Source organism: Cryptomeria japonica, chromosome 1 (genome assembly GCF_030272615.1).
Source record: "Cryptomeria japonica chromosome 1, Sugi_1.0, whole genome shotgun sequence".
Classification (NCBI taxonomy): domain Eukaryota; kingdom Viridiplantae; phylum Streptophyta; class Pinopsida; order Cupressales; family Cupressaceae; genus Cryptomeria; species Cryptomeria japonica.
The window spans coordinates 712,253,497-712,279,369 of NC_081405.1; the positions used below are offsets into that span (position 1 = coordinate 712,253,497).

General features: G+C 34.0%; 1 protein-coding gene across 1 annotated transcript in view; it reads right to left on the reverse strand.

Annotated features, from left to right (window-relative positions):
* LOC131050391 (MLO-like protein 13) overlaps positions 1–18,029 on the reverse strand; it is a 151,935-nt gene extending 133,906 nt beyond the window's left edge. Inside the window, exons 1-2 of the mRNA XM_059211996.1 lie at positions 17,795–18,029; positions 7,251–7,308 (exon numbers count right to left, since the gene is read on the reverse strand). Coding sequence (XP_059067979.1) covers positions 7,251–7,308; positions 17,795–17,917 — 181 coding nt within the window. The 5' untranslated portion in view covers positions 17,918–18,029. The remainder of the gene's footprint in view (positions 1–7,250; positions 7,309–17,794) is intronic.
* Between the last annotated feature and the right edge of the window lie 7,844 nt (positions 18,030–25,873).

Sequence of the window (25,873 nt, forward strand, 5' to 3'; positions counted from 1 at the left end):
TAACATTCTAAATGTGTGTTTGAAATCCTTTGACAAGGTCACTTCTAACAAAGTGAAGATCCTAATAGGTCTGAGGGAAATCCCTTAACCGGGTCACATCTAGCAATGTGTTTGTAGTCTTTAACATGATTTTCTTTTAACTAAGCATACGCTAGAAGAGTATATTTCTTAGTGGGTCTGAAATCCCACAGTGGTTTTTCCCTATTTGGGTTTCCATGTTAAATCTGGTGTTATATGTGTTATGATGATTATGTGTTTATGATTTTGCATGTTTATCAATTTTTTATTATATTGTTGAAGTGTAAGTTACCGAGGTTGAATCTGTTGATTTTATGGAAGATTAAGTTTGTATGATTTGCGCGCCCCCCCCCCTCTCATCTTGTTAGCTATTGGCATCAAAACTTTACACATAGCAGATTCCATATACTAAAAGATCTTGTAGGTAAAACTCATTAGTTGCAAAGGAGATTTGAAAAATTATGTTTTCTTAAAGAAGAACTTGAATGTGGAAATCAGGTCTCTTATAAATTTTTTGTTCTTGGTGAGCAATATTTTTCACAAGCATGGATTGAGGCCAGCGAGCCATTGATATAACAGAGTAATAACCAAGTTGGGAATAATAGATCAAGACCCTTCTTGACATGCATGCATGCCAGTGAAGTTAGATCATCATTCATTTCTACTAAAGAAGAAGCATTGCCAGCCGAACACAATGATGTCTTTATTCCAAATTGGTACCTGAAGGATTCATATGATGACTTCAAGTGTGGAGCTATAGATGAAAATGGTCACATTACTAAAGAAAGAATAAATACATTCACCCATGACCTCAGTAACCTAGAAAATGGTAAGGATGACACAATATCAAAACTTTCTTTTCTTCCTAAATTTGAAGATTTTACCTTTGATGTTAATGAAGTGGGTTAGAAAGTAGAAAATGCTTTTGAAGAAGTTGAAAAGGAGTTTTTGAATCATGATTTAGACATGTAAGTTTTTTTTATTTTTGATGATTCAATAATTAATGACATTAATTTAGAATACAAGAAAGTTGAGGAAAATTTAGGAAATCCAATAAGTGTAGGGGAAGTGGAGTAATCAAATCTATGCACATTGGCATATATGCAACCTGAATACTCATCTTTTAGGTTCCCTGATGAGGAACATGAGAAGTTACCAAAAGGTAAATTATTTTTCTAGAAGAGATACCATACGATCCTACACATTTTCTTTCCAGACTCTTGTTATCTATGATGTCAATTCAACAAATAAGGCACGCATGTGTGAGGATGAAATGGAACGGATTGATAGCTTAATGGTTGGACCTAATGAAGCTATTAGTGAATTGCTTTCTCTTTGTGTTAACATTCCCAGGGATGATTTTATTTGTACAATGGAAGAAGAAGACATTGTTATAAAATTCAACCCTATGCTTACAGAATGCAACATTCCAAAACCACAATCAGCAGTCATATGGTCAAAATTTGTTTTAGCCTACCATCTGAAGAAAAGGTGCTTGATTTTAGATGTTTGTTGTACATGTTCGGAGGAAGTTAAGAAAATGGTGATTAGTGATGAACTAGTGTTCTTTGTGGGTCTTGAGGAGGTTAAGAATGATCCAGAGGTCTTCAATGAGGAATGGATTTTTGGGCATCAACGCATATTCTAAAGATTTTTGCATTCTATCAATTTAAAATGTGAAGTCCCAACAGTCATGATGTGGCTCTCATTTTCATACACATCACATGGCCATATCTCATTTTTTCATAGTGGGTCATATTTCTCTTAGCCCGTTAATGGATTTGCAATATTCATCTAGGATTTCCTTGAGGTAAGGGGTTTTGACCCCTGTACATATTTATAAATAACTTCTAGTGTGTTGTAGTGTTAGTTGGCTTTAGTGGGCTTGTTTTTCTCTCGCACCCTATCTTCCTTTTATGCCTTTTGACTATATAGACCAATGGATAATGCATTGGTCTTGCTTGAAATTTTGGGTCCCTTGTCGCATCTTCCTAGTCCTTGTCCTTAGTCAAAGTCAGTTGTTATCCCCCTTTCAATTTTCAAATTTAAAATGACCACTTCTATTTAACTAGCGGATTCTCTTTATCGGTCATACCTTATCGGTGAGACCTTAGCACATTGGAACTATGCTTTAGAATTGTTGAGTTCTAATTTCATCCGATGTCGCATTTCCAAAGGTTGAGCCATTATCTATCGGGTGATCGGGTGACAACTAGAAATCCACATTGTTCTAAATTCCTTTTTTTGCCTGATGATCGATACTCCCTTATAGGCCGATGTCGGGGTATTGGAGAATAAATTTATTTTGCATGCTTCTAGTTCAGCCTATTTCCTACATCACACAACTCCCAAGAAACAAATCAAACGAAGATTCACAAGTACCCTCATTAATGGTTGATTAAACGACTAAAGACACGTTAAGGTGGTGGCATGAGTTGTAGCATTTGATATTATCACCTTTTGCAGATGAAATTTAATGCACCACCTTTTGAAACTGGCCAAAGTAACACACACTATCATGATCCTCCTTTGTCAGAATGGTTTTGTCTTGTGATAACTAGTTGCCACTTGTTAATCCTGACCTAAATTGGCTAGAAAGTGAACAAGGAAATATTATCCAAAGGTTGCATGCTCTTGCATGGAAACAAAAAACTAATTTTATAGAATATAGAAAGACCATCACCTTATTAGGAAAAATTTTGGAACAAGTCAAAAATAACAAACACAAATTGCAAGAAGAGATAATTGTGAGAAGAAACCCTAGTAATTAGTTTTTCAAAAGACAAGGAAGATGGTGCTCAAAGGGAAAGATTTAGTGGTACAACCAAGTGTTGAGTATATGCAGGACAACATCCTCATCGACCTGACTGACTTCACCTGAGAACACATACAAGATGAAGATGAATTTGCAGTGGTCCTCTGGGTATTGATTGAAGAAGAGACTAAAGCTTAGATGATTGAAAACCAAATTGTTGACAGAAACCCCATACCTGATGAAGAAGCATGAAATTAGGGATATTTATAATATGGGTTTAGTGTTAATGATGAATTTTCTAGTTAATTTTGTTTTACCTAGGATAATGTTTAAAATGATCATTTTCAAGACCGTTACTCTTATAGAAACTATTGCTTTGAAATGATAAATAGGGTATTAGTTATAAAATGGGGTTATAAGGAAGATATGGAAGGGGGGTTTGGAAATGCAAACTTTGTGTTGTTTTCTAAAAATTCTGGATTTAGTAAATATCATTGCTTTAATATCAAGTAAGGGAGTTTTTGAACAATTTACCTGATGTGACTATACTTTGTGCTATATTGGATAAATTTGAATTCTTCTTATGTGGATGCTTCTTTGTTCAATATTTTGTGCTCTGGGTAATTAAAGTATTTATTTCTCCCCCTTTGTTCACTATTATATAATGTTTATCTCTGAATGAAAATGGAATAACAATGGTGTTCGTTGATAATTGGTTACAAATTTCTTTCTGTATATGGTTTCTTTCCCTTTTCCTTTTCCTTTAAGGCTTTCGGGTTAAAAGTCTCACCTTTCCTGCTTTTTGGTTAAAAGCACACCCAAAAAACCTAAATTTATATCATAAGAGGGAGTTGTACATCTCAAATTCAGAGGAAAGTTGCAAAAATAATTGCAACTTCTCCAACTATTGCTTATAGTTTGTTCTTTTGTCTAGGCTAAGGGTGAATATTGTTACATTTTGGAGAGAACAAAATCTGTTAACCAACACATCTAATATTACCTCTTCAATAAGATGTGACCTTTATTTACTACTCCTCCCATGAGGCCACTATAATTCTCCTCAAATACCACTAGAACCTCTTCTAACATCCATTTCAATACATCATCCTCTAGATTGCAATAGATCAAGAAAGATGAAAGTATCTCAACTAAACATTATTTAATTTGATGTTATAGTAAATTTTCTTTGAAGATCACCCCAACCTAAGAAAGAAAAGACAACACATAGATTGATGAAATATTTAACTTTAGGTCACATGCATTTATTATTTTTCTCATCCATCAAAAAATAAAGATATCAATGAGGTGGCTAAGAAAGAATTCACTATTATAAGAATTAATCGAGGACCTTCCTCACATGATGAGGATGTCTATAATTTCCAAGTGTTGATTGAAAAAATTATTGAGAACACAAAGAAAGAAAAAAATTCTAAATATGAACTTAAGTAACAAGTAAAGAGCCTTAAGTCAATATTCACTACATCAACTCAACCACCAGATAAAATTGTTGCCTCTTTTGATCCTAGCTTAGGAAGTGGGTTACCAAAAAAAAATTGGTAAATATCTAGAACAAGAAGGAAATTTGGAATTTGAGGAATGTAATCATTCCCAAGCTCAAAAACTTGCTCATGTTGTCAAGGAATTTTGTGTTTACAAAGCCAAGATTACTTCCAAGACACCTCAATCTCTAATGAAGGGAAAAAATTGGTTACATTTTAAAATCTATTTATATGTAACCAATAGGATTTGTAAAGGACTTTTAGTAATTATTTAATTTTTAGTATAGAGTAGTTGACAAGAATGAAATTTCATGATACAAAATATTGTACGTCTATGAGATATGCAATTTTGAGAATTTGTAATGAAGAAATCTATTTTGAGTCTACGTTTTATAAATCGATTTCTTGTTTATTAGTTTTGTGATGTGTGATAGCTATTTTAATTTTTTAATATTTCATATTGATTCATGTTCTAGATTATCTCTAAAGCAAGTAGAATATATTTTGTTTGAAAGGTTCAATTTATCGATCTATGAGTTTGGTCTCACCTAAAAAACTATTTTTAGTTACATGCTATATATTTGTGGCTTTAGAAAAAATAATATTTTGATTTTATTTCCATTCTATGAAAAATAAAACTTCTCCTTTATATTGAGTAGTCTTTTATATTGAGGACTTATTTTATTCTTTCTTTTTCTCCTTTCCTACTTTTTGGTCAAAAGAAAACTTCAAAAACACATATTTATCATGAGAGAGTTGTACCTCTAAAATTTATAGGAAAGTTGTTACATTAAAATAACTTCTCCAAGTGTTGGTTAAATTTTTCATCACAATTGAACATTATAACATCCTTTGAATATGATGATAAATCTGTTGACCAACATTATTTTGATCCACCAAGAAGATACCTTATATTTGGCATATAATATAACCTAAAATTATATGGACTACCTCTATTGTTAATGATAAGAAACATTATACCCTTATATTCATTAAAAAGTGTTGTTGAAAATTGACTAAACATGGAATTGAATAATATCTAAATTTCACATCTTCATGTATTAGTAATATATTGACAGTTCCTATGTATTTTTCTTTATATAGTACTTTTTTATGTTTGTCTTAGATCATATGCCAGATTTTATATGTTACTTAATATAATTCAATAGAATTTGTATAATGGTAATCCTTAAGATAATTGGGTTATGATAGAAAATAAATTTTATATTAGAAAATTTACATACTTAAATATATTTAAATCACTGATAAATTCTAATAGAGATAAATTATAGTAACATAGTCTTTTGAAAAAGATAATTTTATATTTTTTAAAATGCCTAAACCCTTTTATAATAGCAATACTAGTAGGTAGAAGAGATGGACCCCATGAAATATGGGGCTAACAAGAAAATCCGTAAGACCAATAAGAACAACAATCAAAAGAAGAAACAATAGAAAATATATAATTTTGCTACATTCAAGGGCCTCTCATCTTAAAAGGCCTCTCATCTTAAAAGAATACCTTTTTTCCACTCTCAATAACTACAACTTATTCAAAGACTATGGATCACTTATGAGAGGTATGTTCAAGCTCTCATACATCCATTCATCTCTTGTTATCAACTACACTTACTCTATAATAAAACATGATCTCCAACTATCTAAATAAATATAGATGCGAGATTAGGGTGAACATAATGGAAAATTTTGAAAAAACTTGTCAAACCCTTCTTTTTTTTTGGTAAGACACCACCCTAAACCACTTTCTCCACAAGCATATTAACTCTAGACACCATAAAAGAAGGTAATGATGAAAATATTGTTCTACACATTCTTAAAAATCTAAGTGAGTCCCTTAATTAGTTCTATTTTTATCTATAATTTTACTTTAGCTCTACAATGGATTGTTGTCCTTTTTTCCTTGTTGTCAATGTTTCTTTTATATTATTAGCACTTATATATCTCTCATGTGGAATTGCATTTCTACTCAAATCATGCTTCACATGATAGTTCAATATATGTCTCCCATAATGTTGTATTAGGTTAGGATAGGGCCATATTTTGTAATTACTATACATTTCTATTATAAATATATATGCATTTTTGGTGCCCTACACCTTTTGTCTTAAAAAAATTAGAATACAAGCCTAGTTTAGATCCTAAAGCTTTCTAAAGGATAATTATTTTATTGTATATATATGATTATTTTATTTTGAATATTTTAAGCATTAATTTTTTTATTGAGAGTAATTTTTTAAAATAAGCTCTTAAACTATTTTTTTAGATATTTATTCTATTGTATATTAGAAATAAATAATTTGACCAAAGTAAAATAGTGTGAAAAATTATACAAATTTTAGGCACTAAATGATTTGGAAGACATAATATAATTGAGGTCATATCTAGATAATAATTCATATTAAATTTTTCTTTAATTTATCTAATATATCAATGGATATTATCGAATTTATTGTTTTCAACTTTTTTTTTTAATTTTATTTTATCTAATATCTTCAACATATTCATCATCTTTTATTATTAGATAGGACATATATCTTGAGTTGGTATATATATAGCTTGAGTTGGCTTAGTGGTGGAGAACTTGTGCTCTTTAAAAATAGGTCACTAGTTCAAATCTCATAAGAATTAAAATATGTATGCCTACAATTTCAAATGTGAAATTAAAAAATAGATACTCTTCAAAAAATAAAAAATAAAGACATAATAAATAACATAATAAAATTATAACAATCTAAATGATATCTAACAAATTAATTCTAAACAATATAACATATAAATAAATAATATTATTAACAAATCCTTTAATTTTTTTTAAATCTTAATTGTGTTATTCATAACATAAAATTAAATTTCCAAATTTAATACAAAATATTATTAAATGGAATGTAAAATAAGCTAAACAATTTGTCATTTAAAAATGATTATTTTTCATATTTTCTTAGTTTGAATTTACATACCTTGTTTCATCTTCTCTAAAGATACATGCAATGGTTTTGATTTCTTCCTTTCCAAATACTGGAAAAATAAATACCAAATGTGAATCAACTAATCTATCCATATTGAAATACCTTAAATATTCAAGTTTGAACATGAAACAAAACAGCCACTCATTATCAAAATAAAATTTAAAAAGAATAATAATGTGAAGAGGGCTTAAAAAAATATTCAAGAGAATTATATTCAATATTTTATATAAATTAAATAAAAATGTATAAAGAATAGAATCTACAAATCTAATAAAGAGTAAACATTTACAACTTAAAAAAATCATAATTCTCTATTTTGTAGATTCAAACATATGAAATTTAATTGACATATAATTAAGTCATTTAAAATTATTATGTCAACTCATAAATGATGCTGATAATATTTATTTATTTATTAATTAATTTATATAATTATGTTAGCACACTTATGAAACTCTATAACTTTAAATTGACATTTAAATAATCTTTAAATTACATTTATATATGACAGTAGATAAAATGATTTTATGTTTAGTTTAGAATATTAAGATTGATGTTTATATTTTTCACCTTTGTTTTAGAAAATATTTGTCCTTGAATTGTTGATGGGGGGTTTTATCGAGTTGGAGGCGCTCTGCAACTTGTGTGGTGAAGTTTCAGACGTGGTTCTCGGTGAAGGGGTCGACCCCTGTCTGTGGAGGAAGTGGTAAGGTCTCCTCCGTGAGGGTAAGCCCTTGCCTTTTCCCTACCTTTTATCCTTTTTTTTGCATTTACTCCCTTTTTTGTTTGTGTGTGTCATTCATCTAGGACCACATGAGGATAGGCATTTAATGTTGAGCTTTCAAATGCCTTGATGGATACGCCTGAGGTCAGTAATGTGAAATCATTTAAAGATGCCCTAATCGACTTGGCCTTCTCTGTTCTTGGAGAAGCCAAATTCAATCTAGTGAGTCTTTTAGATTCAGAATGTGATGGAGACGGAAGAGGAACAGGTAAGTACCCTAATTTTCCCTTGCCCACTTTATCTATCACTCCAAATGATTATATGGCAAAAGCTATTGAAATGGAAATCTAGGTTAAAAGACTGCAATTTTTCTAGTGGTTGTGGATGTAACTAAACGCCCAGCTAGGAAGTTTTTGGATGATTGGATTAAAAATGTTTGGGTTAAGAAATTAGGTTACTATACCTCTTTTTGTCATATGATTCAAAAAGGCTTATTCATTATTTTTTTTAAAGATGTCAAATCTCAAGCAACGGTAGTGCATAAAACAATTTTGGGTTGTAGGTAAATGCACCTTCAGAGCCCTGAATTGGACTCATGATGTGATGAATGATGAAATTCTCGTGCTCTCTTGCCCTAGATGGATTGTCATTAAGCACTTTTTGCTTGTTTTGTGGAATTTCATTCAGCAAATTCTTGAACCCATTGGTCAGGTTATTAGGGTTGATAACACTCCTCTTGTGCCCCATCTTGATGCTTGGGTTCTGGTGTTGGTTAACCCTGGCCACGAGTTTCCTAGGTTTATTGATATTAAGCTAGATAATGACCCCATTTCATGCCTTATTGAAACCCTCGGAAGGGTTAATGTGTGTTTCTGTGTAGATGTGAAGGGCATATCAGAAGGAATTGCCCTATTCTTTCTTCATGAAGAAAGTCTAATGATATTCATAAGTCTGGGAATCCCTCCTCAGAAAATTATGCTCCACCCGAGACTAATCAGTCTGATCAATCCTCCTTACAAGAGAAGTTGGATTCTCTCAAGTTGGTTGTTAATATGGCTACCTATAGCCCACCTAAATATTTACTAGAGCTTGATCAAATTGTTGATTTCAAGGCATTTACATCTGAAGCCCCTCCTCAATCGGCTAATTTTGAGGCAATTGCGCAAATCAGAGAGTCTAAGAAAGACTCTAATCAGTTTGTTGTTCCTAAATCCTAGAAGATTTGGAAGAAAAATGCTCAGCAATTGGTTTTAGATAGAATTAAAGAACCTATTAAAAGTAATCGTAACAATTCTCAGATCACTCTCTCTTGTAAAGACTCATGCTCGAGGCCCATGGAGGATGATTCCAATGATACCCTACCTAAGATTAGGTTTTCTAACATTAATAGAAATTCACTGGTTAAATCTATTGTAAAACGATTTGAGGATAAAGGTAGAGTCAGCAATGAGGTGGAAGAGCTAGGGGGAAAAATTCTTGTGGAATGCTCCCTCCCGGAAACTCAGAGACCATTGAGGTTTCTAATAAATTTAACATTCTCACAGAAGCTCATTTAGAGAACTTTGGTCCTATCAAAGACCCCAAGGATTTGGATTCCCGAGGGGTTGATTCTTCTCCTCTAACTCCCTAAGTCATTATTGGCCCTAGGCTTGATTCCTCTATGACTAATGATTTGGTTGATAAGGATAGTGCATTCTTTGATATTATTACTGCTGACCTAACAATTACTACTCCTAACCCTAATGTTCCCATCAACCTTGCCAATCTTGGGGAGGCTGATAGTAATATTGGTAAAGGCTCCCTTGAGGATCCCAACTATGAGTCTGAGATGGAAACAAAGATAAATTCCAACAACTCGGTCACCAACGAGGATTTTGAGTTGGAGGTTGATAACTTAGAAGAAGGTGACCTTGGCGGAGGGGATCCCAACATGGCTGATATTAAAAAGAAACCCACCCGACCTAGAAGAAAGAGAGGGAGGCCTAAAGGCTCCAAAGGAAAAATATCCCCCCTCCCTAAGAAGATTGGTGCTAAGGCAAATTTTCCAAGGTGCTTTAGCAGTTTTAGGACTGCCAAGAATACTGATCAAGCAACTTTGTCGTGATGATGAAATGCATCTCTTGGAATATCAGGGGCCTTGAATCCCCTGACAGAAAGCATATTGTTAAAATATTCCTTAATCAACATATGAATGCGGATTTTGTTATGCTACAAGAACTCAAAGCTGTTAATTTTCTTTAGAAGTAAAAGTAAAGTTTATTTGAAAAGACACATATCAAGACATGCCAAACATGAGAAAAGAAAATGTGGTACAACTCTACTTATTAATCCTAAATGGAAGGATGCAATCTTAGAGTCTGCCCACTCTCTATGCAATAGAATTGCATGGGCTATTCTCAATATTTGTAACACTTTGATTGGAGTTTGTTCAGTCTATGCCTTTAATGACTATAGAGAGAGAGAGAGATCAAAGATGTGGTAATGGATGAGCTCCCTTCCATACATCCCTTTGGTTATTGGAGGAGACTTCAATATGATAGAGCACCCCGAGGATAAGGTGGGAGACGTTAGCATGGAGTGGAAAGGGGGGGAAAGGTTGCATTAGGATAAAATGAAGAATAAGAAGAATCTCTTTGATCCATTAGAAGGACTAAGGAAGGAATACAAAGGGATATGGTTCACTTGGTGTAATTATCAGAAGGGAAATAAAAGAGTCTATTGCGGACTTGATAGGTTCCATGCCAATAAGGACTCCTTTTCTTTTGTTCAGGGTGACAAAGGGTGTTGCAGTCTATGTATGCCCTTGCTCTCTTTTATACTACCACCTGATTGTCTCCTAGATCTGCTTGGCTAACAGGGAACTTCTAAGAATTATCAAGCAAGATAAGTTTCTTATTAATTTTATAATTCTAGAGGACCAGGATGTAATGACTTATGTGTGCATGATTAGGCAATTTAACAAATGGCATAATGACCCTATGTCAAATATTTATCGATGGAATAGGAACATTAGTAGTTGGCAACGTTTTCTCAGTACGGTTGGGAGGAAGAAGGCTAAGGATAGCAGGTACATGGAAATGATTCTAACAGATGAGTTTCAAAAGGTAGAATGCCTGACCCAAAGAGACACCCATAATGTTTTTTGCTCTCAAACTATGGCTCAAGATAAGGATAGACTAAGGAAATTACAACAAATCAAGATTGCAGGAGCCAGAACCAGGGCAAGACTGTATTAGTTGCAACAAGGGGACAAAGGCTCTAAATTTTTCTTCAACATGTTGAAGAAAAAGGAGGGTAGGGAGAAGATTGATAAACTGTGGGTTGATGGAAGGGAGTTCATGGATGATGAAGAGATTAAGAATGAATTTCTCTTATTCTATCAAGGTCTTTTTGCCTTTGAAGATAACCCTCCTCAGCCTTTGCTAGGTAATTCTGCAAGAGATTTATTCTGAACCTTATTACTGATGAGGATACTTTAGTTCTCGAGAAGCCAATCTCGGTTGGGGAGATTAAAAATGTCATTGGTGACTTAAATAATGGTAAGGCTCCAGGGCCTGATGGACTCCCTATTGAATTTTACAAGGCCAACATAGATTGGATTAGTGATGATTTTCTAGCAATATACAAGGAAGCTATTGAGGAAGGGTCTCTTATTCCAAATAATAATAGAGGCACTATCAAGCTCCTTCCAAAAGATGGGGACAAATCCCCGATCAGGAATTGGAGGCCTATTACCTTGCTAAATGTCTCATACAAAATATTAGCCAAGGTGTTGGCCAATAGACTCATGGATATTCTTCCAAGATTCATATGCTTATTACTGCAAGAGATTTATTCTAAACCTTATTATTGATGAGGATGCTTTAGTTCTCGAGAAGCCAATCTCAGTTGGGGAGATTAAAAATGTCATTGGTGACTTAAATAATGGTAAGGCTCCAGGGCCTGATGGACTCCCTATTGAATTTTACAAGGCCAAAATAGATTGGATTAGTGATGATTTTCTAGCAATATACAAGGAAGCTATTGAGGAAGGGTCTCTTATTCTAAACAATAATAGAGGCACTATCAAGCTCCTTCCAAAAGATGGGGACAAATCCCCGATCAGGAATTGGAGGCCTATTACCTTGCTAAATGTCTCATACAAAATATTAGCCAAGGTGATGGCCAATAGACTCATGGATATTCTTCCAAGATTCATATGCTTCACCCAGACTAGATTCATCAAAGGGAGATACATCCTAGAGAATCTTATTACCAGTTGGGAGGCTATAGAATGGGCTAAAAACACTAACCAAAATGTTGCTATGTTCCTTATGGATTTCAAAAAGGCCTATGATTGGGTGGAATGGGGTTTCCTTGTTATGATGTTGGAAGCTTTTGGTTTCCTTAAGGAATTTCATCACCTTGTACAGGTTCTCCTGAAAGATGCCTCTGCCCAACTAGATATCAATGGTTCCATCACTAAATATTTTAAGTTAGGTAGACCACCAGACAAGGATGCCCTATAGCTCTTGCCTTGTTTGTCATGGCCTCAGATATGATTTCCTACTTATTAAAAGATGATGTTCTCTCACCTAAGGTTAGAGGTATTAGTCTCCCAAATAAGACTAACCTATTAAATATTCAATTTATAGATGATATGACTTTATTCCTTGAGTTAAATGAAATAAACATGGAAGCTCTTATTACTAAGCTCAAGGTTTTTGGTGAGGCTTATGGGGCAAGAATATCCCAATCCAAATCTATATTATTGGGATGGTTGGAAAACCCCCCTGATTGGCTTAACAAATTTGGATATCAATGGGGAGGGCCATATAAACAGGTCATATATCTAGGCATATCCTTCTCTATTTCTCCCTACTTAAAAGATGCGTGGCTTTGGGTTATGAGAAAGTTAGATAATAAATTAAACAAGTGGAATAGACACTACTTGTCTCTAGTAGGAAGATCCAAGTCTCTCAGAAAATTCTATCTTCATACAACATTTACTATGCTTCGGTATGGTTGTTTAGTACCTATCAAGTAAATGACATTCAGAAATTCATTTGGCAATTCTTGTGGTTGGATGGTAGAGGCAATAGGAAGAGACACTCTATCAAATAAGAATGGTATTGTAAGGAGAAAAAGGAAGGAGGACTGTGCTTAAAGGACCTTAAGCTGCAAGGTGTTTCCTTTGCTGCTAAATGGATTTTGCATGCGCTTGAAGGAGAAGATATTTGGAAGGTGCTTGTCAGAAATAATATAAGGCTGGCGGTTCTCAAATGAGCAAAGGCTTGGAAGCATCTCCCCTTTTGTGACCTAGTTGTTGGGAATTTCGCGCCTTGTCTCTACTGCAGTCTCCCTTATGTTTAAGGCTATTTTGAAAGCTTGGGAGGCTATTAGGATTTGGATTTCTAATTGCAGGATCAACAACAATGATTTTATATGTGGGGAAAGGTCTATATGGTGGAATCTTTTCCACAAAGACAAACCCCTTTCTCTTATTTAAGGATGCTCGGCTAAGAGTTGGGCTAAGAAAGGTATTTGTGGTTTTAAAGATATTATATTGAATGACCATCTTATTTCTTGGAATGAGTTATCTCAAAGAAATGACCTACCAACCTCTAATTGGAGAACTTACTCTATTCTTAGAGAGGCATGTAACACTTTGCAACTTCCTAAAAGATGCTTGGTAGATGATAATAAATTCCTTACATATACCTAGACGGATGACACTGTTCTTATGATATGATCAAAGCTAAATTTGTGTACAAATATCTTACTTACAATAATGATGTTATTACTCATATCAATGATGTGTGATATACTGATATGAAAGATTCTCAATGGCATACTACTCTGGATAGATTATGGAGAAGTCACTTAGCTCCAAAAATTAAATGTTTTAAATGGCTACTATTGCTTAATAAACTGCCTTCAGGAATGACAAACATGATGTTGATATATGTACTATTTTTAAAGTAGCTTAAACATCTAAGCATTTGTTCTTTGAATGTATTGTTGCTGAAGAGAAATGGATCCTGTCTGGTATATATATTCCTAATTTTGTAATATATTGAATTTTGTCACTGGTTTTGTGCTTGGTATTAATAAATGAAGGCAGGAGGGCGTACATGGACCAGCTGGCTGCCCATGGTGCACTCCCAATAAGAAATGGCAAGAAAGTGGTCGATGGAGGGTCCTCTCGGATGGACAACCTGGGTGGACTAGCAATTTTTAGTCTTATGTTTTCATTTTTGATGTATATATAACTTGTGCCGCATCACAAAGCATATTTTGTATATTGTCCACGGTGAGGGAGATGCAATTAATTTAGTATTTTGCTGGTCTAGGAAGGATTATCAGTTGATACATATGGACATTTCGATTTGACTGGATGATTTGTATATATATTTTTCTTCTTTTGTATATTTAAAGGAAACATTCTTTTTAGTTAAATATTAAGACGTCAATATTTGCATTTTTTATCTTTTATAATGTTGTTTGCAAATGAAAAAAGTGTTGGTTATTTCTCTTCATGTAAGATGAATTTGTAGATTTTCTATTGAATAATTGATGACGACTAGAAAGAGTCCATGTAACCTTCAATTTGATATTTTTATTCATATATATTTTTTAATCATACTCTTCTTTTTTTGTTTTAAATAGCATATATAACGATTTATATTCATATTTATAAATCTTAATTTTTAAAAAATTTGATATCTCTCCACAAGTCTTTTACATGATTTTTTGAAATATAGGTATGCTACTTCATAGATGTTTTAGTGAAGAGATACATGCATGAAGAGAAGATATTCTACTTTCTTTTAACAGTAACTAAAATTATAATATCTTGTTTTTAGGTTTTTTAATCAAGGTCTTAAGATAGGAAGGATGGTTATTATAAAAGCATAGATGAATTTTCTTTTAGGGTTCAACTTTTGTATTTTATAAGAAAAGTGCACACAATTTTAGTACTTGAGTATTGAAAGTATTTTTTTATAATTCAAATATATTTATTTATAAATAGATTCTATTTCAATTATCAAGCTATCAATTGGATGAGATTCGATTCTAAATTATAGAATATTATAAAAGATATTTTGGTTTTGGTTAATAATGAAATTAGGATTCTATATTTGAAAGAGGTGTGTTTGTTTTTTTAAAAGATTATGCGACTTCTTATCAAAGAAGAAATTATAATGTACATTGTAAAATTTATTCACACTATTAGTTATATCGATTCCTAATAAACATTAGAGATTATTTTTGTTAAGATGAAATTTTGGTGTAGGGCAACACCACCCATAAACACAAACACAATAACAACACAAAATTTGCAAGAAGAAAATACTTTCTTTCTATTACTTCAATGAAATGAAAATGCAATATTCAAAACTTACAAAACCTTAGCTACATGGGCTTTACTAAATATACAAGTTGGAGCTACAAGCTACACTTCTCAATTTCTTAAATGAAGGATTCAACTTCAAATGATAAAACAACTAGCCCAAGCCCCATAATTTATAAAAATTTTGTGGGAGTAAAACCATTGTGATAATCCAAATCCAAGAGCTAAAACCACTTGGAAAATCTATGGTCCCTATAGTGGGCAACAAATGGCCACCTAGTGAGGCAACACATAGCCAATAGGAGACTCCTCATCTTCCCAAAGTGGGTGCCTAAGAAATATACTCCTCAATTTCCTAAAGTGGGCACCTAAGAAAGAGACTCTTCCATTACTCTTTGTAACCACCATAGACATGTGTAAACAAGACTCTTCCACTTCCCAAAGTGGATGCCTAGGTGAAAAATTACTCCATTATGCCTTATAATTATCACTGACATTTGTCTACCCTTATGAATTACTTTTACCATTTGACATTGGTCATAAATAATAAATTATTTTATCCCTTATGCACCCTCTTGAACACTTTCCAAGGAACATGGAGATGCATAATAGCTTGTGTTTAGCCTTTATTTATAATTATTCACCTAATCTTAACAAAATTAAAATAAACAATATTTTTGGGTGATGCAAGACTATTCGATACCCATGGATGCTCCTACATTAGACCATATTCAGGAGTGGGCTCATGAAAATTTGAAAACCATATTCTTTGTTATCTGCTTGAATATTATCCTCCACCTTCCATTGCACCTTCATATCTCTAAACTCTCATCCTTCGTCCCTTTCTTTCTCTTTTAACATATTCTAACTCCCACCAATATGCATTATCATGTTCTGAGAAGTCATAGGTGTCCACTTTCTCTTCTTCAACATAAGCATAATAAATGTCGAGCATTGCCTCTTTCTCTATCAAAACTGCAACATCTTCATCATCAATTTTGGTTAGAACATAGTGTTCCACTTCTTCCATACCTTCAAGAGGACATGCTTCAGCTGCTAACTCATTATTCTACACATTTAAAATAATGTTATCATAATAATTAGTGGATTCATTTTTTCCAATGTGCAACAAACTATCAATCTTTTCCATCTCCTCTCTCAATAGGAGATCTTCATCTTCACCAATTTCTTTATCAAATATGGTACCATCAAGGAACCCCATTTTTAATCGTCCATTTATTTCCTCACTTTCAACTACAATTTTGTCTTCCAAAAGATTCACTACTATATTGTCTCTCTCTATTCCCATGTTATTAATTTCATGTAAATCAACTTGATCAAAATATTCAAAGAAAATAAATTTACCTCATCATTTTCTACTAGAACTTTTACTCTACTTGTTGCTAATGCAATCCAATTGCTACAACTTGCAATAGTATATCTTCTTCTTCACTCTTATCCTCTTTCACTATTTTTTTCATGCCATTAACCAAACAATTTATACTATTACTACATAACTTTTCTTCTACCTCCTTCAAGAGTTTCAAATTATGGTGAACTCCATCCTTTTTTAAGAAATGGGTGTTCATATACCCATCATGTATTCTACTCCAATCAAATTGTCATGGCCTTGTTAGTGCATTATACATTTAGGAGGCATACTTTTTAGCTTAAGTTCACTTAGTTGAGTTAATTTTTAGTTCTTTGAGCTAATTTTAGTTTCGTAATTTTATATTAAGTTTTTCTTTCTTTCTATAAAGAAACTCTTTATGCATTATTTCATTCATTCTATACCCTTTTGCAAAACGCACTTAACTGCTCTTGTCACATCAACACCTTTCACGCCCTCTATTTTCAATTAGACTTGCCTTCAATAAATCAGCCATAACTTTTGCAACACAAAATCATGTAAACTTACTTAAACTTACTTTGTCAATAAATTCTCTCTTTTTGGTTTTTCAAGAATTTTGGGGGTGTTGTGGTGTCGTCTAATTACTCCAACAGATAAAATATTTACCAGTAAAACTAACCCTTAATCTAAAATTATTTGTATCAATCCTTTCCACTATGTAACATATCAAGTTTTTATGATTCATAGTATTGAAATTCATAAAACTTCTAGATTCGACTGCATAAACATTGGATCAACCAAATCCAGAAGCTTTCATAAATTTCAATTCTGTTTTATGAATGGTAAAATCTCTTAAAAGATTCACTACTGAACGAGTTCTTTGGAAGGGCTCTTTATCATTCCGCCACAAAACTATGCACAACTGGACTTAAAAGAAGTCTCTATGGTTAGATTTCACTGCTTTACAAAAATATATTTAGAATCATGAAATTTCCACAGTTCATAATATTATAGCTGAATATTTTTCTAAATATGACTGCGAAACTTTTTCATCCCAATCTATTCAGAATCCTTAACCATACACTTCATCTATGAAACTGAAACATACAATCTGTTATAGAACATACCTTTCCAAGTCTATGAATTCCTGAGGCAAGTAACACTGATATGATCACCAACATCAAACACACAGTTGCAAGCAGCCATGTTGATGTAAACTCCAGTGACTCCTCCTCATTTTCTTCTGCCATTACACAAGATATCCTCTCCAAATTGCCTGAAACTCTGATATTTTTCTTGAAAATTCAGTATGGAAATTGAGCCCCTCTCAAAGTTTCCTGAAACTCTGATATTTTGCTTGAAATTTCAGTATGGAAATTGAGGCCATGACAGGAAAAGAGACCAAGTGTCTGTATATGTCAAGATTTGTGGGTACAAAAACAGAATAACCTCTCGACCAAGATGTTCTTCACTCAAGTGGACCATGTTAGCACTTTTGAACCAGATGTTTTCTTCATTGGTTGTAATTTTCTAAAGCTAAAGTGAAAGAGAATTCCATTGTTATGACAGAATTTTGTTTAGCATTTAAACTGTGATTACTTTCCAAAAAATAATCGTTTCCAAAGTGTGATTATTCTGAAAGTTTATTTTGCTTTTGAAATGTGACTTTAGTTCTGAAGATATCGAAATGTTTGGTCCGTGTATGTTACAAGCCATCTGCAGAATAACGGATAAACTTTGTAATCTATTATTAATGCAGGGGAAGAGCATCAACTCTTCTTTATCTTCCAATAACTTTTAATTTCCGACATTCCCAACCTTTCAATTATAATTTAAAAACAAAAAAACAAAAACAAAATTAAAAGTTCATTAATAAATTTCACATGTATCAATAGACAATTCATTTTTTAGTATTTTGGATCATAATTGACCTATTTGTGCACCTCTATTGGTACCCATAGTGCATGACTATTAGGACATTTGTACATAAAGATTGACAATTTTAAGTGCACGGTTATTAGGGCATCTTTAAGCAGGTATCAAACTACACTTTGAAATGTGTACTTTTTGACCCTTGTGCCCATAACAGATCCCACTATGTGCATCGTTACTACCCAGAAGCCAAAACAATAGCTATAAGCAGTTGAGTGGCATGTGGAGACAAAAAAAAAAAAAAAACCCGTCAAAGTCTGGTGTATTGTTTAGAATCTGTGAGCTATAATGGCTACTGGTACACTTCCCCTAGGGTCATTGCAATGAAGAAGACTTAGGTGTGATACCAAAAGACTAACTTTGGCCCCCTGTAACCATTGGGTAAGGTTATCTCTTTTGATAAATAGACTCGATTGAAACATTTGGGCTTTCACTATTTATTCACTTTGTGGGTGATTTGAGAGATTGGATGTTTAGGAATGTACATCTATTTTTTTATGTTTATATGAGTAATGATTATATTATTATAGAAACTATCATATTTCAAATTGTTAATTGTCTGATTAATTTGTGTACCTGCTAATTAATGAAATAATTGAATTTTTTTATTTTTTTTTTAAAAGCAAAAGGTCGAAGCTTATAATAGCATATATTAATAATATAGTAAAATATTTACAATATAAGAAGGTAGAAGAGGGCCAAATTAGAGTCTATTAATCTACCCTTGTACCCCCTAGCCCTATTTGAAGAGTCTCACTGAGATACTCTTGAGATACAATAAGGCGGCAATTTCAAAGATATTGAGATCACAACTTTTTCTCAATTTCATAACACTATCAAAAGACATATTTGTATTATTGTCTTCCCATGACAAAATTTGTGGACCAAAAACAGAGCCATCTCCCAGCTTATGTTTGCTTGATTATCTTCGCACTGACCCAAAACTCTATGTGCAAAAAGTCTCCATTGATATCTTGATCGAATTCAATGAGAAGTCCCCATTGTCGATAATTTCGAAAAGGATCATTGCCAACTGCTACGACTAAAAAACTGACTATTCCACTCCATTTGTGGATTCTGTGGATGAAGAGATATCTACAAGGGCAGGAAAAGATGCAGGAAAACCATGGGGGTCCATTGTCGTGTGTGTGGATAGCTCCCACAATACATCAAACTTAGTCATAGCTACCAAGAACAAAGGCTCTTCAATGAAGTTTCAATGAACTTGCATCCAGGAGAAGAAATGCATATATGACTGGTATCTGAGACCATTCATTAGAGACACCCAAGCTGATCTGGAGACTAAATCATGAAGTAAATCAAGCTTGTAGAGGAAACCACCCATCCACATATTACCAACAAAGAAATTGTAGTCTGCTAATTGAGTGTTTACTTCCTCCCATGAGAATAAAACTGGGTGCACAAAAGCCCCAATGAGAAACTTGGAGAAATCTACTGACCAAGATAAATACATGACATTTGATGCAAATTTGGAGACAACTATGGAAGGAGGAGCCATTGTTCACCTAAGATTACCTTCAATGCTCTTTCCACTTCCAAACAAGGAACAACAAACACCATTGGAAGAGAGAAGTGGAGATTGTTTCCCATTGGTAGATGATTAACATAATTTCCCTGTAAGACAATCCTAGCCACCATCCAAACAGAGCATGTAGAAAAGCATAAACCCAAATTGCTTAATTATGACAGAGCATACAAAGTATATTACAATAAGCTTAGCTTGCAAGGAATTTAAGGACATTTAGACACATGTGAATGGCAAGGATTAATGGTTGCAAGTGCTCGCAGTAGAGAAGTACGAGGTGCTCCAAGTATCCCAAGTCGTAGGAGGCAAGGATTAATGGTTGAATCTTGCAAATTGTGAAGGATTAAACCAAAGAAGCATGCGAAGAGGGTTGTGAATGACCTTATAAGCAGTTCCTTGAATTCAGGTTCTTATGAATGAGTTCACTTCCGTACAAAGTGACATCACCCATGTTGCCATTTAATCCTTCTAATCATTTCACCTAGGTATGCGCCAACTAAAAGCTACATAGGACACACACATAGTTAAAATTCATTCATTTGTCTGTATGACCAAGTTTCTTTCCCAATTCCAATTGCGGCTGTGCAACTCATACTCCATCTATTCCTTAGCATTGTGGTCTGCTCTGCATCACATAACTTCTGCTATAACAATGAACTAATTTTAGCAAACTTATTCACAACATAGACCCCAAGTCAGAGCTCTATAGGGGACATGTCACAGTCATTTTTAATTTTTGTGATTAACTCCATATCCATAAGCATGCCATCATAAGAGAGAATTTTCTCTCCATGTTGTAATATGCATGCCTAATTTTCCAAATGATCCGCAACATGATTTGCTTCTCTATAGCAGTGGTTGATTGTATATTCCTCATATTGTAGCAGCGAAGTTTAAATAACATCTTGCAATATGTATTGTACTCTCCAATTCATCACCTCTGAGCTTCTGCAAGCTAAGATTATGTTCATAGAATCCCCTTCTATTGTTATTTTTTTCAAGTTGAGAGAAAGTGTCAATCGAATACCAAAAAGAAGGGCTTGAGCTTCTACTACATTGTTTGTTCCATCGATTATCCTTGCAAAACCACCTTTGATGACTATCCCCTTGTGATCTCTTATCACATATACAATTCCAAATACTCCCGGGTTTCCTTTTGATGCCCCATCAAAATTAACCTTATTGAAATCTTGATAAGGAGCTTTCCATCTATTTTTTTTCTATTTATGGACTTAATTGTGTTTACCATTAAACTTCCTTTAAAAGGAAGTGACAAATTATTTCATTGAGTCATCACAGTGCTATCCCATGAAGAAAATGATGAGTTCAGATTTTTTATATTTTGTCACATGAGCCTTCGCTGTTTCGACTATTGAAGATTTCATCTTTGAAATAACCTGTTTGAGATCATTTGACTCGTTTCTGAAGATTCTTCTATTTCTCTCCCACCATATATTCCATACTAGTATAACTAGAGCAATGCTCCATATACATGCAAAGAAAGAATTAGGAAATCATGTAGGCCATGAGTCAAAAACTAGCTTAAGAGTGAAATAAAGAGGTGTTGACCAATTCAACTTTAATTTAAGTCATTCCCAACATTGACTTGTAAATGTGTAGTTGAGAAGCAGATGATCCGTAGACTCGATGGGTTCCTTACAAAAAACACAGTGAAATGGTTGAGCTATGCCTAATGTATTCTTCCTCTCACTAGTAAATATCCTCCCTCTGAGAGAAAGCCGTAAGAAGGCTCTTGCTTTTTGAAGACCTGCACTCATCCAACAGAAGGAAAATATTCTCAAGGGCGTGTTGTCCTCCTTGTGATCAAGATATTTGTATCCTTTCTTTACCAATTAGATACTTGTTGTAGACTACAACCAAATGAGTTTATCTTCTTCATTCTTGTAATGAATCACTCTTCTTGATTTTGATGTTAGGATTTGTTGTTGAGTAAAAGGAGCAAATACACTTAGAAAGTCTTTCCAAACTGTTTGAAGAACTCCTCCTTGCCAGATAATTAAATAATCTCTCACTTTATCTCCACAATCCCTTTTTAGCATTGTTTTGATTTCTTCAAGGCCATTAATATTTTCAACTGGGGGAAAACCATTCCAAGAGTCTTCCCAAAAACAAGCTTTAAGTTTCCATCATAAACTATCCAAGATAGATTAGTGTTGGTGTAATTAATTATTCACCTTGGATATTATTACACCTTACTTAAGTTCACTTAGGATAATGCATTTCATAGTAGTTTGGGTATGAGACACTTGGGTGTTTGTGCCACATTGGGATAGTGTGTGTAGGAGAGTTTCCACCTTTTGTGGTCTTGTTGTTACATTCCACCTTCGGTGGGTGATCCACCTCATGTGGAATATTATATTGTTTCTCCTACCTACCACACCTATTTCCTACCTACCCTTGTTTTTTATTGAGCCACATGTCATACCTGTGTGCTCACATATCCATATAGCCTTGCCTATATAAGCAAACTCATATTCTTTGTATGTAACAACTATTGAACAATTGATCATTTTATCTATTGATGAGAATACGGTTTATTCTTGTCCTATATTTTGTCTCTCTATTTTGTACTTTTCATTGAGCTCTTTATCTTGGCAAAATCTCACATGGTATCAGAGCCATTAGAGTGTCATTGATTCGTTTTTGGAGAGATTTTGAAGGACATCAAGAGGCATATCTAAGGAGCAACATCTTTTAGAGGCGTTCTAGACCAGATCCGACCTCACCATTGAGTCCGGGTGGCCGTTTCCATGAATTTTTCACTATAAATTCGCCTATATTGGGTGAAAGTCAAATTTGGGGCTTGGAGGAAAAATTTAAGCCAATTTGACTATATGGTAAAAAAAATTAATTTTCTGCAGAAAAATGATTTTAATTATTTTTTAAATTTTTCACAGTTTTTTAAAATATTGTAAAATTTTATTGAAAATAAAAATAAAAAATCAAAATATATATATTTTCGGGGGGATTGATCCCTTGCGCCACCAAACTGTACCTGCGTATTCGGTAGGGTCTGCAGTGTTTTGCAGTGGCCATTGTACTTCCCGCTACTGTCGTGTACTTCTCGTCATCGACAACTTGCTCCCATCCAATGACCTTTCTCCCTACTAGACTTCTTCCCAGCTCCTGACGCTGACCATCATCTCTGCCACCGGCTATACATCTGTCGCCTCTACCACCGACTATTAGTCCACCTTCCGATGAACTGCCCCCACGCTCACCTCCCGCCACCGACAGTCCATCGCGGACGATGCCGCCTATAGCTCCCACCCGGTTATTACTTTACAGTGGCAACATCTGCTAGAATTTACTCCCGGTGGCAGCCACTGGTCCTACCATTGCCTAGTTCCCGACTGTCGTCACTCTGGGCACCGGTCCTCCCATCACTCACCCACGCGAACACACCTCCGCCACACAAGCAACCATTTGCTGCATATTCAAAACCACGTCACTGTAAAACACACAGAGTCAATAGTACGTAGTGCCAACGAAGCAGACACAGTCAACTAAGACACATCATCAACTAACTCACTTGCCATGTCATCTTGCCCTGTCAGCCTACCACATCATCTGCTAGCGTCATCATTCGTACGACTGGGCAGGGGAGTGAAGTTTTGGCAACGACCATACAGTTGTCAAATTTAACCTCGCAAATTTCTGATGTCATCATTTTTGAAAATTTGGTAGGCCCCTCCCGTTGAGCTATTTGATTTTGCAGTTCAACTTCAAATGGCCATATCTTGCTCATTTTTGCTCCTTTTTGGGTGCAATTTTTTTTTAAATGGGATAATTTTTTGTGTAATTTCTTTTGGTGGCATAATTATATGATTTTTATGGACAAATATTTCATAAATCTCAGTTTTTGGTGACTGTACCTGTCTAATCCCCATTTTTGCAACTTCTGAGACTCCATTTGGGCTCATACGAACTCCTTTTCAGGTGCCATTTTTTTTAAGTGTATAATTTTTTGTCTAATTTCATAATATTCTATTAGTTTGCAGTGATTTTGAGTATAAATTATACTTTTAGCATATGGTCTTTTTTGGCCAATTTGGCACTTGGATTGCATAGATCTATTTTTCAGGTCTTTTGCATTGTAGTTCTTATCCTATTGGGGCAGTTGTAAATAAAATTAGAAGTACACATTTTCATTGTTTTCAAGTGGCCTATTATACACACACAACATATAAAGTGCCAAAATCATCATTTTATTTATTTATTTATTTATTTATTTATTTTGGGGGGGGGGTACTTTGATTGAGTGAATTTGGGGGGCTGTCTCTTGTGATTTTGTTCTCTTGTGTTGCTTCCTTTTTCTGTTATGGCTTCTCCTAAGTTTCCTCTCTTAAATCCTCATAATTATGCTACTTGGAAAATTGATGGATGAAGTATACTTATGGAAAAATGACTAACTCATTATATTGATGGATGAAGTATACTTATGGAAAAATGACTAACTCATTATATTGATGGAACTATTGTTGCTCCCACTGATCCTAAGGCTAATCTTGTTGCTCAATTGGATTGTCTCACTAGAACATCATGGCAATTGGTACCTTAAGAAAGTATATATCAAATGATCTTATTTTTCATATTGAGAAATGTACCTTAATTAAGGATGCTTGGCAAAAGTTTCAAGACTTGTATGGTCAAGTTGATGAGATTAGAGGATATCATATTGATAGTGATCTCACCATGTTAGATCCCAATAACTTTGATACATCCCAATAACTTTGATACTATAAAAAATTATGTCACTAAGGTAAAAGAGTTGAGGGCACAACTCAAAGATTGTGGCATTGATAAAAAGGATACTCAATTGATCTTCAATTTGATGGGCAAGCTTCCACAAGAATATGCAGCATTTGTTTCTAGTTTCCAAATCCATAGGATGCCAATGGGTTCAAGCTAGACAATACCTACATTTGATGCCTTAATCGAAATATTGATGATGGAGCAAACTAAGTTGATAAGCATGGGCATTCTTAAGACTTCTAAGCCTCAATCATTTGTGGCAAATCAAGGGAACAAAGGAAATCAAGGAAAGGACAACTCAAACAAGAAGAAATGGCAATCAAAGCCTAAAGACAAGGCATAACCTTCTCCACACCAAGGAGATTCATCCTCTTCCAAGAAGGAGAGACCTACTTGTGCCTATTGTAAAAAGGTTGGTCATGAGGAGCATCATTGCCATTCCAAGAAGATTGATGAGATCACACAAATCCTCAAAAAGAACAACATTGATTTTCCTAATGCCTACAAGAAGGAGGATTCATCACCTTCTACTTCCTCACATTCAAAAGGAAAAGGGAAAGCATTCATGGCTTCAACAAGTGGGAAGACTCAATCTTTTGGGACAAGAAAAGGAAAATCTCTTTGTGCTACTACAAGTCATGATTCAGGGAGATGGCTTCTAGATTCAGGGCCTTCTCATCATATGGCATCTTTGCAGTCTATGTTTTCTACATTTGAGCCTTGCACCATGCCGCAGATTTTGATGGGTAATCATACATACATGGATGTGATTGGGAAAGGAACTATTGCCATTGGGGATAACTCCTTCAATATTGTGTTGTGTGTACCCCACTTGACAAACAATCTTCTTTCCATCTATCAAATTACACATGGGGCAACAAAGAAAATTGTGGAGTTCAAACCTGAGTCAATTTTCATTAGAGACTTGGAGACTAGAGCTATCATTGCGACT